The 13391-nt window shown below is 37.9% G+C and overlaps 1 protein-coding gene across 1 annotated transcript in view; it reads right to left on the reverse strand.

Annotated features, from left to right (window-relative positions):
- LOC103198632 (transmembrane protease serine 11E-like) overlaps window positions 1-13391 on the reverse strand; it is a 46650-nt gene that overhangs the window by 5918 nt on the left and 27341 nt on the right. Inside the window, exons 5-8 of the mRNA XM_007942806.1 lie at window positions 9696-9734; window positions 8510-8687; window positions 2105-2364; window positions 1130-1272 (exon numbers count right to left, since the gene is read on the reverse strand). Coding sequence (XP_007940997.1) covers window positions 1130-1272; window positions 2105-2364; window positions 8510-8687; window positions 9696-9734 — 620 coding nt within the window. The remainder of the gene's footprint in view (window positions 1-1129; window positions 1273-2104; window positions 2365-8509; window positions 8688-9695; window positions 9735-13391) is intronic.

The raw sequence follows: 13391 nt of genomic DNA on the forward strand, positions 1-13391 counted from the left end.
AAAAAAAAAAAAGCCTAAGACAATCTGTCACTGTTATATCCACCTTAAAGAACAGCTAAAGGAATTGATAAAAGAAAAAATCTTGGAAAATTAAGAGGGGAAAAACAATATAAAAAGCAAAACTATGGGTAAATACAAAGACTTCCATTCTCCTTTTGAGTTTTTTACATTATGTTTGACAATTAAAGCTATTGTCCAAAATGGTTCTCAATATGTATAGAGGAAATATTTATCATTTACATTTATACTTATTAATACTTAATATGATAAATGGAGAAATAGGAAAATGTTGACACCAAAAGACTGTAACAAGTTATGTATGTATAGTAGATTATCTAGAGGAACTAAAAAATTTCCATAAAGAGATCATCAAAAACACTATAGATAATTAAAAAGGACCACTAAAATAAAGTTACTGGATGATTTCATCAATATAACATTTTCAAAATGACAAAATTATAATATGTTGTTGTTGTTATTTGCCGTCGAGTTGGCCCCGACTCATAGCGACCCCTCCTTGGGTTTCCGAGGCAGTATCACTACGGAAGTAGGATTGCCCAACCTTCCTTCCGAGGAGTGGCTGGAGGGTTTGAACCGCCAGCCTTCTGGTTAGCAGTCAAGTGCCTTAGCCACTATGCTACCAGAGCTCCCAAATTATAATATGGAGAGCAGATTAGTGATTGCCAGGGATTAGGGATGATATGGAAGAAAGCAATGAGTGTTACTATAAAGGAAGATTTTTGTTATGATGGAGTAGTTTTCCATCTTGATTGTGATGTTAGTTACATGAATCTATACATGTGATAAAATACCATGGAATGATAAGCACACATTGTACTACATCAGTTTCATGGTTTTTAAAGAAAGACCTGGTGATCTGCTTCCATCAAGAGTACAACTACGAAACCACTGTAGAGCAGCTCTATTCTGCAATACTTGGGGTTGCCATGAGTCAGAGGCTGACTTGATGACCACTAATAATGCAGCAGTTATATGAGCTATTAACCATTGGGGGAAACAGGTTAAATGGTATGGGACCCTTCTGTACTAACTTTGCAACTGCCTATTACTATTTCAAAATAAAGTTACCAAAAAAGCATGTGTCATACTAATAGGTAAAACTACTTACCTGACATGCATCTCTTTTTCCTTTCAAGGAGCCAGCACATAACATTCTAGGAGTAATGGCACCATTGTAAGCTTGAGGTTCATTGCATGTTTTAGTGTCTATGAGGTCCACTTCTACTTGCCGAAGATGATTTTGACTGCTACCTAAAGGGAAAAAAATAATCTTTGTACTTATGGATACATATATATTTTATATATCTGGAGAAAACTGTACATAATTATTGGTTTAGGCACTGATATAGAATCTTAGAGTATATAATTTTCAGATAAAGTAATATTTGTGAAGAGAATGCTCATCAAATTTATTCCTAACTACTTTAAATGAAAAGTTAGGTACTTAGGAAAGCACCTCAATTTGTTTAAATAGTCTCTACTCCATTGCTTACCTTAGAAAGAAATTGCAGTAGGGGAGAAAGATGGCTTTATGAGTCTCTGTTACCTTCACAATTGGATCTATTAATGATCTCTAATATACTAAGAAGGAGCTCTGTTGGCACAGTGCCTAAGGCATTTGACTGGTAACCAGAAGATTGGTGGTTTAAACTCACCAGATGCTCTGCGGAAGGAAGGTGGAGTAATCTACTTCCATGCAGATTTACCACCTCAGAAACCCAACAGGGGTTGCTATAAATCAGAATTGACTTGACATCAGTGAGTTTGGTTTTTTGGTTTTTAATATCCTAAGGGTTAATTCCTTAGTAAAAAGTTCAGTGGCTAAGAGACATATTCACAATTTATTCTTTCAGACACCGTACCAAGCACTTTACTGTAGTAATAGTAATGCATTTAATAGAACTTAAAACTTGAAGGAATTCATGTGTCTTCTGAAAACATAGTTCACTAGTATAGCCTGGCTTAGCCCAAGTCCACATGACAACCAATGAGCATATTTTGACATAATGGAATTAATATTCTTTAAATGGATTAGAATGCCAAATTATATTGCTATAATTTGAGTTTCTGTTCAGAGGCTCACCATCATTTTGAAGTGCTCCAAATCCTGTTACAAACATATGATCGCCTGGGTGGAATTCGTGGGAAGCATCGGGAAGGCAAATTCTATGTACAGCATTTGTGTAGGGAACAGGGCTAGAAAGTTCTGCAACTGCAATATCATAGTCATGTGATGGGTATTTATATTTTTCATGAACAATTATCCTCCTGAGGCTTCGTTTCATTTTTGGAGGCTTTATTGTTACTCCAAAGGAAGCAGTCCATCTTCCTGGATCTTTATACCTAGGGAGAAAAAGGGAAGATTGTATAAATATGTATAAATAAAATAAAATTTAAATATGTGTGTGTGTGTGTGTGTAAAACCTTCCAATCTAGAATCAGACTTGGGGCCAAATCATAAAGGAAATATCACAATGGCACATTTCCTAGGAAATACATGCCAAGTCACCCAATTCAAATCCTAGGACATTTTGACATTTTTGGACATAGGTGTCTCCAAGTGGACATCTAGAAAGCATATTCTGTGCAGAATGAAAGAAATAAATGTATTTCATATGCCCAAGTACCCTATATACAAACATACACCTTTCTCTGAAAACCAAGAAGGTCATACAATAATTTAACAAGGCATTACTATAGAAGGTACATTGTATAATACATAGAGTATGCTGTGTATTGTGGACATATTAACACTAGGGTAAAATGTCATCTATTTCTTGGAATATAACAGGTTGAGCTATTCAGTTGTATAATTTGTTGCTTCCATATTTCTTCATACTGAACTATCTTTCTTACCATGTTGTTGGTGGTAGGTGCCGTCGAATCTTTCCCAACTCATTGTGACCCTACACACTGCGGATTGAGGCACTGCCCATTTCCACTGCCAGCTCCACAATCCTTGCTATACTTGAGCCCATCGCTGCAGCAACTGTATCAATCCATCTCGTTGAGGGCCTTCCCCTCCTTCGTCGACCATCCATCTTAGCAAGCATGACATCCTTCCCCAGGGAATGGTCCCTTCTGGCAACATGATCAAAGTAGGTGAGATGAAGTCTGGCCATTCTCACCTCCAAGGAGCATTCTGGCTGCACTTCCTCCAGGACAGATTTGTCAGATCTTTTAGCAGTCCATGGTACTCTCAGCATTCTTTCCCAGCACAACTCAAAAGCATCAACTCTTCCTCAGTCTTCCTTATTCATTGTCCAGCTTTCACATGCATAGGAGGTGACTGAAAATACCATGGCTTGTGTCAGGCGCACCTTAGTCCTCAAGGAGACATCTTTGCTCTTCAGCAGTTGAAAGAGGTCCTTTGCAGCTGATTTGCCCGGTGCTATATATGGTGTAGTAGGAGCTCTGGTGGCAGTAGCGCCTAAGGCATTTGGCTGCTAACCAGAAGCCTGACGGTTCAACCCACCAGCCACTCCTCAGAAGGAAGGTTGGGCAATCTACTTCTGTAGTGATACTGCCTCAGAAACCCAAGGAGGGGTCACTATGAGTCAGATTCAACTCAATGGCAGTGTGTATATGTCCTCTGATGTCCTGACTGCTGCTTCCATTGGGATTGATTGTAGAACCAAGCAATGTGAAGTCTTTGACAACTTCAAACTTTTCTCCATATATCGGGATGCTGCTTATAGGTACAGTTGTGAGTATTTTTGTTTTCTTCATATTGAGATGTTATCTTACTCCAGACTGTATTCTTTAATCTTCATCAGTAAGTGCTTCCAGTCATCCTCACTTTCAGCAAGCAAAGTTGTGTCGTCAGTGCATTGCAGGTTGTTAATTATTTTTCCTCCAATCCTGATGCCACATTCTTCTTCATATAGTTCCGATTCTCAGATTATTTGCTCAGCATATAGATTAAATAAGTATGGTGAAAGGACACAACCCTGACACACTCCCTTCTTGATTTTAAAACATGCAGTGTCCCCTTGTTCCAATCGAACAACAGCCTCCTGGTCTATATACAGGTTTTTCATGAGTACAATTAAGTGTTCCTGAATTCCATTCTCCTCAATGTTACCCATAATTTGTTATGCTCCACACAATCAAATGCATTTGCATAGTCAATAAAACATAAGTAAACATCTTTCTGGTATTCTTTGCTTTGAGCCAAGATCCACCTGACATCAGCAATGATATTCCTTGTTCCACATCCTCTTCTGAATCCAGCTTGTACCTCTGGAAGTCCTCTGTCAATATATTCCTGCAACCATTTTTTAATTAGTTTCAATAAGCTTTTACTTGCGTGTGATATTAATGATATTTTTGATAATTTCCACATTCTGTGGGATCACCTTTCTTTGAAATGGGTACAAATATGGATCTCTTCCAGTCAGTTGGCTTGGTAGCTGTCTTCCAAATCTCTTGGCATAACCAAATGAGTGCCTCCAGTAGGGCATCCATTTGTTGAAACATCTCAGTGGGTATTCTGTCAATTCCTGGTGACTTGTTCTTCACCAATTCCTTCAGTGCAGCTTCTACTTCTTCCTTCAGTACCACTGGTTCTTGATCATATGCCACCTCCTGAAATGCCACCAGGTCTTTTTGGTACAATGACTCTGTGTATTCCTTCCATCTTCTCTTGATGCTTCCTGCATCATTCAATATTTTGCCCATGTTGTTGTGTGCCATCGAGTTGGCCCCAACTCATAGCAACCTCTCCTTGGGTTTCTGAGGCAGTAACGCTACAGAAGTAGATTGCCCCATCTTCCTTTCTGAGGAGTGGCTGGTGGGTTTGAACCACCAGCCTTCTGGTTAGCAGTCAAGTGCCTTAGGCACTATGCTACCAGAGCTCCTATTTTGCTCATAGAATCTTTCAATATTGCAACATGAGGCCTAAATTTTTTCCTCAGTTCTTTCAGCTTAAGAAATGCTGAGTGTGTTCTTCCCTTTTGGTTTTCTAACTCCAGGTCTTTGCACATTTCATTATAGCAATTTTCTGCTCTAGCTGTTCTTTGAAATCTTCTGTTCAGGTCTTTTATCTTGTCATTTCTTCCATTTGCTTTAGCTACTCTCTGTTAAAGGAAAATTTTCAGAGTCTCTTCTGACATCCATTTTGTTTTTTTCTTCCTTTCTCATCTTTTTCATGACCTTTTTCTTTCTTCATGGATAATGTTCTTTCTATCATCACACAATTCTTCTGGTTTTCACTCACTGGTGTTCAAATCTATTCTTTAAATGGTCTCTAAATTCAGGAGGGATATATTCAAGGTCATATGGTGGCTCTTGTGGATTTGTTTCAATCATCTTCAACTTCAAGTTGAATTTGCATATGAGCAATTGATGGTCTGTTCCACAATCAGCTCCTAGCTGGTTTTGGCTAAAGATTTTGAGCTTTTCCTTTGCCTCTTGCCACATATGCAGTCAATCTGATTCCTGGGTACTTCATCCAGTGATGTCCATGTGTATAGTTGCCATTTGTGTTGTTGAAAAAAGGTATTTGTAATGAATAAATTGTTGGTCTTGCAAAATTCTATCATGCAGTCTCCAGCATTATTTCTATCACCAAGGCCAAATTTTCCAACTACTGGTAGTTCTTCTTTGTTTCCAACTTTCGCATTCCAGTCACCAGTGATAATTACCACTTCTTGATTGTATGTTCAGTCAATTTCAGACTGCAGAAGTTGACAAAAATCTTCAATTTCCTCATCTTTGGCTTTGGTGGTTGGTGCCTAAATTTGCCTAATCATAATATTAACTGGTCTTCCTTGTAGGCATTTGGATATTATCCTGTCACTGACAGCATTGTACTTCAGGACAGATCTTGAAACATCCTTTGTGATGATGAATGCCATGCCATTCTTCTTCAAACTGTCATTGCCAGTGTGATAATTGGAGCTGTGTGTCAACTTAAACCCACAATTATGTGTGGTTTAAGCAGTCATGATGTGGTTATTCCCATGATGAGATCAGATGAATATGTTTTGAGCAGCCAATTCGTTGAAAAGGAGTTTCCCTAGGGGTGTGGACTGCTTCCAGTATATTTATGGACATCCTGAGAAAAGAAACATTCTTCTGTAGATAGGGATTCTGTTGTGCTGCCTACAACTGTCCGTGAGCAAACACTCCACCATTCGGTTTGGAGATCTTGGATTTGTCATTCGTTGAAGTCAACAGCCAGTATACTGCCTGCCAACCTTGAGAGCCTCAGCCCCTTCAGCTGCATGAGTCAGGAAAAGCCTCCAGCTTGATGCTTGATCCAAGAAATTTGGACTTGCCAGCTTCTATAAGTCTGTGAGCTATTTTTCTAAGATAATTTTCTCTTTCTCTCTCTATATAAGCTTTACTGGTTTTGTTTCTCTAGAGAACCCAGTCTAACACAGCTGGCATAGTCGATCATATGGTTGTCTGATTCAAAATGGCCAAAACTGGTCCATTTCAGCTCTCTAATGCCTAGGATATCAATCTGTATGCATTTCATTCCATTTTTGACAACTTCCAATTTTCCTGAATTCATACTTCATACATTCAATGTTCCAATTATTAATGGATATTTGCAACTGTTTCTCCTCAATTTGAGTCATGCCATGTCAGCAAATGGATGTCCAGGAAGCTTTACTTTATCCATATCATTAATGTTCTTTCTACTCTGATGATACAGCTCTTTCTCACACATGTTTTGAGTGCCTAAGGGGTTGATCTTCCTGCACTGTATTGGACAATGTTTCAGGGTTATTCATAAAGTTGCCCAGTAATGTATCAGACAGTGTTTCTCTGCTATTTATACAGTTTTCCCTGGCCAATTTTTTGACAAACGGATGGCCTCCTCCTTCTTCCTATTCCATCTGAGTACATCAGTTGCATTGAAAACCTGTGCACCATGTGCAACCCTGCTGGCATTTGACACATCAGTGGTACAGCCTTAAGCCTCACAGCAACACGCAAGCCACCACAGTATGACAAACTGACAGACAAGTTTGTCTTCCTTAGCTGTTCGAACCTCTCCGCCCTCCCCTTACCTGGATCCTGCTGCTCTACCATCCCTGGCTCCTCCTCCTCTTCCTGCCTCTTGGGTGTGTGGCCTGTCTCCCTCCTCTTACCTGGATCCCATGGCTTTCTCTTGGCCTAGATTGCCCCCTGCCTGCCGCATCTGGGTGAGTGGCCTGTCTACCCACCCTTACCTAGATTCCTGAGGCTCTGTCTCAGCCCTAGCTCCTCCCCCACCTCCACTTACCACGTGGAAGTGGCCTATTGGAATCCAACCCACCATCCAACCTGCATTCATTCTTGATAGCAGTGGAAAGATATGGGTCTTCTTGACATCAAGCTAACGTCTTTTAAAAAGAACTTTAAAATGTTTATTTCCTTTGACAACCTATTGAATATTTATCACCTTATAATTTATATGAATATGAATACACCATTTCCATTTCCAAATTATAAAACTTCTAGCGTTTATGAGTGCCAGTTCCAGGGGCCAAGTGAAAGCCCATCAACCTTGGGCTACAGCTCTGCCTTTTATTCCAGGACCACTGGAGCTAGAGACCTTTTGTAACACATGCAGCTGCTGGCTGCTGAGGCTGACGAACCCAAGGTCAGCAAGTAAAATGGCACAATTCCAAGATTAACAGGCACCTGACAGGCCACTTGTTCAAGTTCAGAACAATTCCAAAATTGACAAGCAACACAGCAGGACACTGGTTCAAGTCCAGGAACTAGAGATGAAGACTTGGCTGAATGTAGGATCCAAGATGTGACAAACAGCTACAGACTTTCCTCGAAGCTTCGACATTAACACTGGAAGCAGGCCACACCCCAAAGGCAAGTAATTAACTGCTCACTGCAGATTCCACTATCGAGTTATTCCATTCTCATCATGGGGAATAACTGTATCCAACTGGCAAGCACTCAAAACCATGGCAGACACAAGTTAACACAACCTTAACTATTACATTCCACCCTTAGTCAACTTGGTACCTGAACACATCTTCATTGGATGATCCAAGTCTATGTCCATGTGAGTGGCAACTTCATGTCCTTGGCCTGGCAGGCCCTGTTCTTTTACCCCTTGGGCATGACAGCCTTGCCCCCTCACTTTTGGGCAGTGACTATGACCCCATCACACTGGCACTCATGTACAGCAGCCCCCCATTCCAAAATTGAGTTGGTAAAGATCTAACTCTGAAACTTAGGAGGCTATAGCAGTCCCATTCCCAGAGGCTATGATCCTACCCTTTGGAACTGAATCAGCTCTGCTTCCTGATTCCTTGGTCTCTCAAAGAAACCCACCCAATATCTGCCTTGTTGTAACAAGTATTATGAAACTCCTCAGCTCTACCAATTAGAACCAAATAGTACACATTTGTGATGTATATACTTTCTTGAATTTATGCTAATTTCTTTCAAACTTCATGAGGTATTTCTTCCTGCCAAGCCCCTATTTCACTTTGCTTACCCCAACTCCATTGCAAGATACAGGACTTACGTTCTAAAGCAGTGAGCAGCACTCACAAGCCATGTGCTATTAATTAAGGTTGCTCCACAGCGATGGATTCCATCCCATTGCAGGCTAGCTTGCCATGGCCATTCACCCTCTTCTACCTCTGTCCCACCAACGATCCTGACACTTTCAGTGGTAGATTTACTCCTTCTTGTTCCACAGCCTACCAAAGAGGGATCATGCATTAGTCAACAGTAGTTTATAAGCAACAAAGTGATGTCACTATGTCCCATATTTCTTTTACTTTGTGCTCAAATAGTATAAAACATTTTCTCTTGGTTTTATCATTTCTGAAACTGTAATATATCATTTAGATAACTCCTATTGGTCTTTTAAGATGTAAATTAGTTGTTACCTCTTCTATAATACATTTTGCAAATCTTCTTTTGTCCCCAAACTAGATTAGATTGTCCTTCTCATTGCCTCTGTAATTTAAAAAATTATGTAACACACATTTAAGTTTGAATTATTTTTGGTTTTATATTTAAATCAATTATTAATTAACCAACATTTTGAGTTGATGAGTAATACATTCCATCTTTTAAGATAAATATATTAATTGTCTATTTTCACAATTATTAAATATATTTTCTAAATAGAAGACTGTTATAACAGAGAGAAGCACTAGGCTTAGAGTTGGCACTTTTAAAATGTGAGTAAAAATATTATCTGGGCCTTCAGTAGTTTCATCAGTATATGCCATCAACCCAATTATTGTCTGCCATTTTAGTAAAAGGAAGTTAATAATATCAAGAGATGTTTATTTAGGGGAGATAACAATAAGCTTATGCTTCTAGGTGAAAAAACATCAGCATATACATTATTTTTATATTATCTTTAGAAAACTTGTGAGAATATAGTATGTGTATCTCAAATTAGAATATTGAGAAGTAAACATTTTGCCTTCTCTTTGATAGTTACATAACTCCTTTCCACCACACATCTGCCATAGGCACTCATACATCCACTCAAATAATCTCCAATTTTCATTTTTCTTTAGTAAAATAAAGTATGTCTTAGAGATAAAATAAAGCACTATGAGCTGTTCACCAATCAATCAAAGTTTATCTGTTTTACCTCTCTGATACCAACACAAAAGTAAATCTGAACGATCTAGACTGTTAACTTTTATATTCAGGTAACACAATATTAATAAACATCTTGAACTTACAGCTGTTCAGGTAATGGTCTGTTTCTGTATTGTTGATTTCTGAAATATACCAAGATGATTAATAGAACAAGTTCAGCACATCAGAATTGTATTATGCCTTCTAAATACTTCAAATACTAAACAGCTGTTTAATTCTAGTGATTTGGGTTATAAAGAAAGCAGCACAGTTTATAATAAACATAGTATATTCATTGCTGTGGGAAGAAAGGAGACTTGAACAATGTTTCTTAAACATTTATGTGGATAAGAATTACACAGGGGACATCTTTATAATATAAACTCCTGTTCCCTTGTCCTAGTAATTCTGATTCAGTAAGTAACTGTTGAATTCCAGAAATCTGAATTTTATGCTAGGAAACAAGATGCAGATAATACACAGTGCCCCTTTGGAAAGACTGATTTAAACCATAGTAGTGATTCCCCAAATGTAATGATATTGTCACTGACCATTCATTGGCATGTTCCTATTTGTAGAACACATCCACGTGGCATCTCCATAGCAATCCTAACTCCCATTTAAGAAATAATGTTCTCTCTTTCTAAGTCTTCTTTCTGCTGAGGTTTTAAAAAGATAGTTTGCCCTCAAGTTATCATTCAATTCCAGCCAACAGATTCTTAGCTTGTTGACATTCCCACAGTCAAGTCCTATCCCTTGGCAAATCTTAAACCAACTAACAGATAAATAAAATTCTAAGCTCTTATACTTCTTTATTCTCTTTGAATATTACAGGATGAAGTTAATTCAAAAATTTTAATTTGTTAATTTTCTTTTAGTAATTAATATTATTGATTTACTAGAAACCTGTATTCTAGAAAATATTTTATTGTTGTTTTGTTTTCATTTTCAAAACTTCTTTCTAAGTTTTGTGTTTTCTCCATTCTGGCTATTTGGGAATTATGGGGGAAATAAGCATTAATTGATTATGTATTCCCTGTAAATATTAAAAGGACTGTCATTTAACTCCCTTTTTCAAATAGTAATATGTTCCTTTCTTTCAAGCTCTTTCTAGGAAAATTCTATCTCTGTATATTGATTGATACTGCTGTTAGAGTCAATGGACATGCAACCTGTGCAGCCACACTGCTCACATGCTCAGAATGGTCCATGCTTGTTTAATGCTCTACTATTGCCACCTTAAAATTCTTAATAATTCTATCTTTGAACTCGTGTTTTGAAAATTAAGTTAGATAGAACAATGGAGCATGTGTATGAACAGAGGAGATATGCACTATATGTGTGTCTACCATTTTATAGCATTTACAATGCCCTATGAATCCAGAATTTCCATGGATGTATAATGTGTGGGAGCCAAACAAGACTCAAAGCAAGTATAAGATTAAGTGTGTATGTGTACAACTAAATAAGTGGGGAGGCAATGTTATTCCCAAGTGACAACATTTTCTGTTTGGACCAGAACTTATTTTGAATACAGAAAGAAGGCAATGGCATTCTAAAACACATGAACAACAAAGAATCATCATTTCTTGCCCTTATTATTTCCTTGAATTAGCCAACAGCTTGCCCTGAAAATAATATTTCACTGATATGATAAAAATGGGATACTTGCATGGACAACCCATGAAATACAATTGTATAATTTTCATGATTCTACATACGAAGTAATTGCTCTTATATTGTATTTAAAATAATCTCAATATAAAGATGATAAGTAAAATTCATGCAAAAAAATTAAAATTTAACTCATAGTCATTTAAAAGAAAGTTGCCATCAAGTCAGTTCTGACTCGTGGCCACGCCATGTGTGTCAGAGTGAAACTGTGGTTGATAGGGTTTTCTGTGGCTCAATTTTTGGAAGCCTTTCTTCCCAACCACCTCTCAGTGGAATTGAACCTCCAACTTTCATTTAGCTTCCAAACACATTAACTGTTTGCACCACCAAGGAATTCCTTTTTTCATTTAGAATGGCATTATATAGTGAAGAAAAACCATTATAAGTTGAGAGAAAGACTGTAGAAGAAAGAAAGTCATATTTTTTTAACAGCACTTAATTCTTGAACAGAAGCCTAACATTTTCATTTTGCATTGGGCCTGACAAATTGCCTATCTGTCCCTGATTTCTGAGGGGGAGCTCTGGTGGCTCAGTGCCTAAGGTATTTGACTGCTAACCAGAAGGCTGGCGGTTCAAACTAACCAGAAACTCCTCGGAAGGAAGGTTGGGCAATCTACTTCCGTAGTGATACCACCTCGGAAACCCAAGTGGGGGTTGCTATAGGTTGGATCCGACTCATCAGCAGTGAGTTTTTGAGAGCAAAGTAACCCCTCTAGTTAGAGCTCTCAGCATTTATACAAGCATGTTGTACTCATTCTTTCTACTTGGCCTCTATTCTCTAGTTTGTAGTACTCCCAAATCCAGTACTATATCCATTAGACACACATGGCTACTGAGTTCATGAAATGTGGCTAATCTAAATTGAAATGTGCTGTAAATATTTCTTAAAGCTTTAGTAACAATAAAAAAGAATGAAAAATATATCATGAATACTTTTTATATTGACTTTATTGAAATGACAATATTTTGGATTATTGTTTATATTGTTGTGTGCCATGGAGTCAATTCTGATACATGTTGTTGTAGTTGCTGTTGTTATTATTAGGTGCCACAGAGTGGGTTCTGATTCATAGCAACATTTCCTAGAACAGAACAGAACACATCCCAATCCTACACCATCCTCATAATCCTTGCTGTGTTCCAGCCAACTGATGCAACCACTGTGTCAACCCATCTCGTTGAGGGTCTTCTTCTTTTTTGCTGACCCTTCACTTTACCGAGCATGACATCCTTCTATGGGGACTGGTTCTTCTGTTAACAAGTACAAAGTTCTTAAGAGGTCTCACCAACTCCGCTTCTAAAGAGAATTCTGGCTATTCCAAAACCAATTTGTTCACTCTTCTGGAAATCCATGGTACATTAAATATTCTTCAACAACAGAGTAATTCAAGGCATCAGTTCATCCGTCTTCCTTATTCTTGTCCAGTTTTCACATGTATATGAGACAGCTGAAAACACCATGACTTGGGCCAAGTACATCTTAAATCTCAAGAAGACATCTTTGTTTTTTAACATTTTAAAGCAGTCTTTTGCAACAGATTTGCTCAATGAAATAAGTTGTTTGATTTCTTAGCTGCTGCTTCCACAGGTGTTGATTGTGAAATCCTTGATGACTTCAATCTTTTCTTGTTTATCATGATAATGCTTATTTGTCCTGTTGTGAGTACATTTTATTTTCTTTATGTTATAAAGGTTATAGTCTTTGATCTTCACCAGTAAGTGCTTCAGGTCTTCTTCAATTTTCTTCAAGCAGGGTTGTGTTATCTGCAGATAGCAGACCATTAATGAGTCTTCCTTCAATCCTGACGCTGTGTTCTTTTTCATATAATCTAGTTTCTTGGATTATTTGCTCACCATACAGATTAAATAAGTATAGTGAAAGGATACAACTCCAACACAAACCTTTCCTGATTTTAAAAAACAGAATATCCCCTTGCTCTTTTCAAACTACTGCCCCTTGTTTTATGTATAGGTTCTTCATGAGCATAATTTAGTGCTATAGAACTCCCATTTTTGGCAATGTCATCCATAACTTATGATCCACACACTCAAATGTCTTTACATAGTCAATAAAACATAGGTAAATATCTTTCTAGTATTCTCTGCTTTCAATCAAGATCCATCTG

This window comes from Orycteropus afer, unplaced genomic scaffold (assembly GCF_000298275.1).
Source record: "Orycteropus afer afer isolate SDZICR_OR568_19922 unplaced genomic scaffold, OryAfe1.0 scaffold00098, whole genome shotgun sequence".
NCBI classification, from domain to species: Eukaryota; Metazoa; Chordata; class Mammalia; order Tubulidentata; family Orycteropodidae; genus Orycteropus; species Orycteropus afer.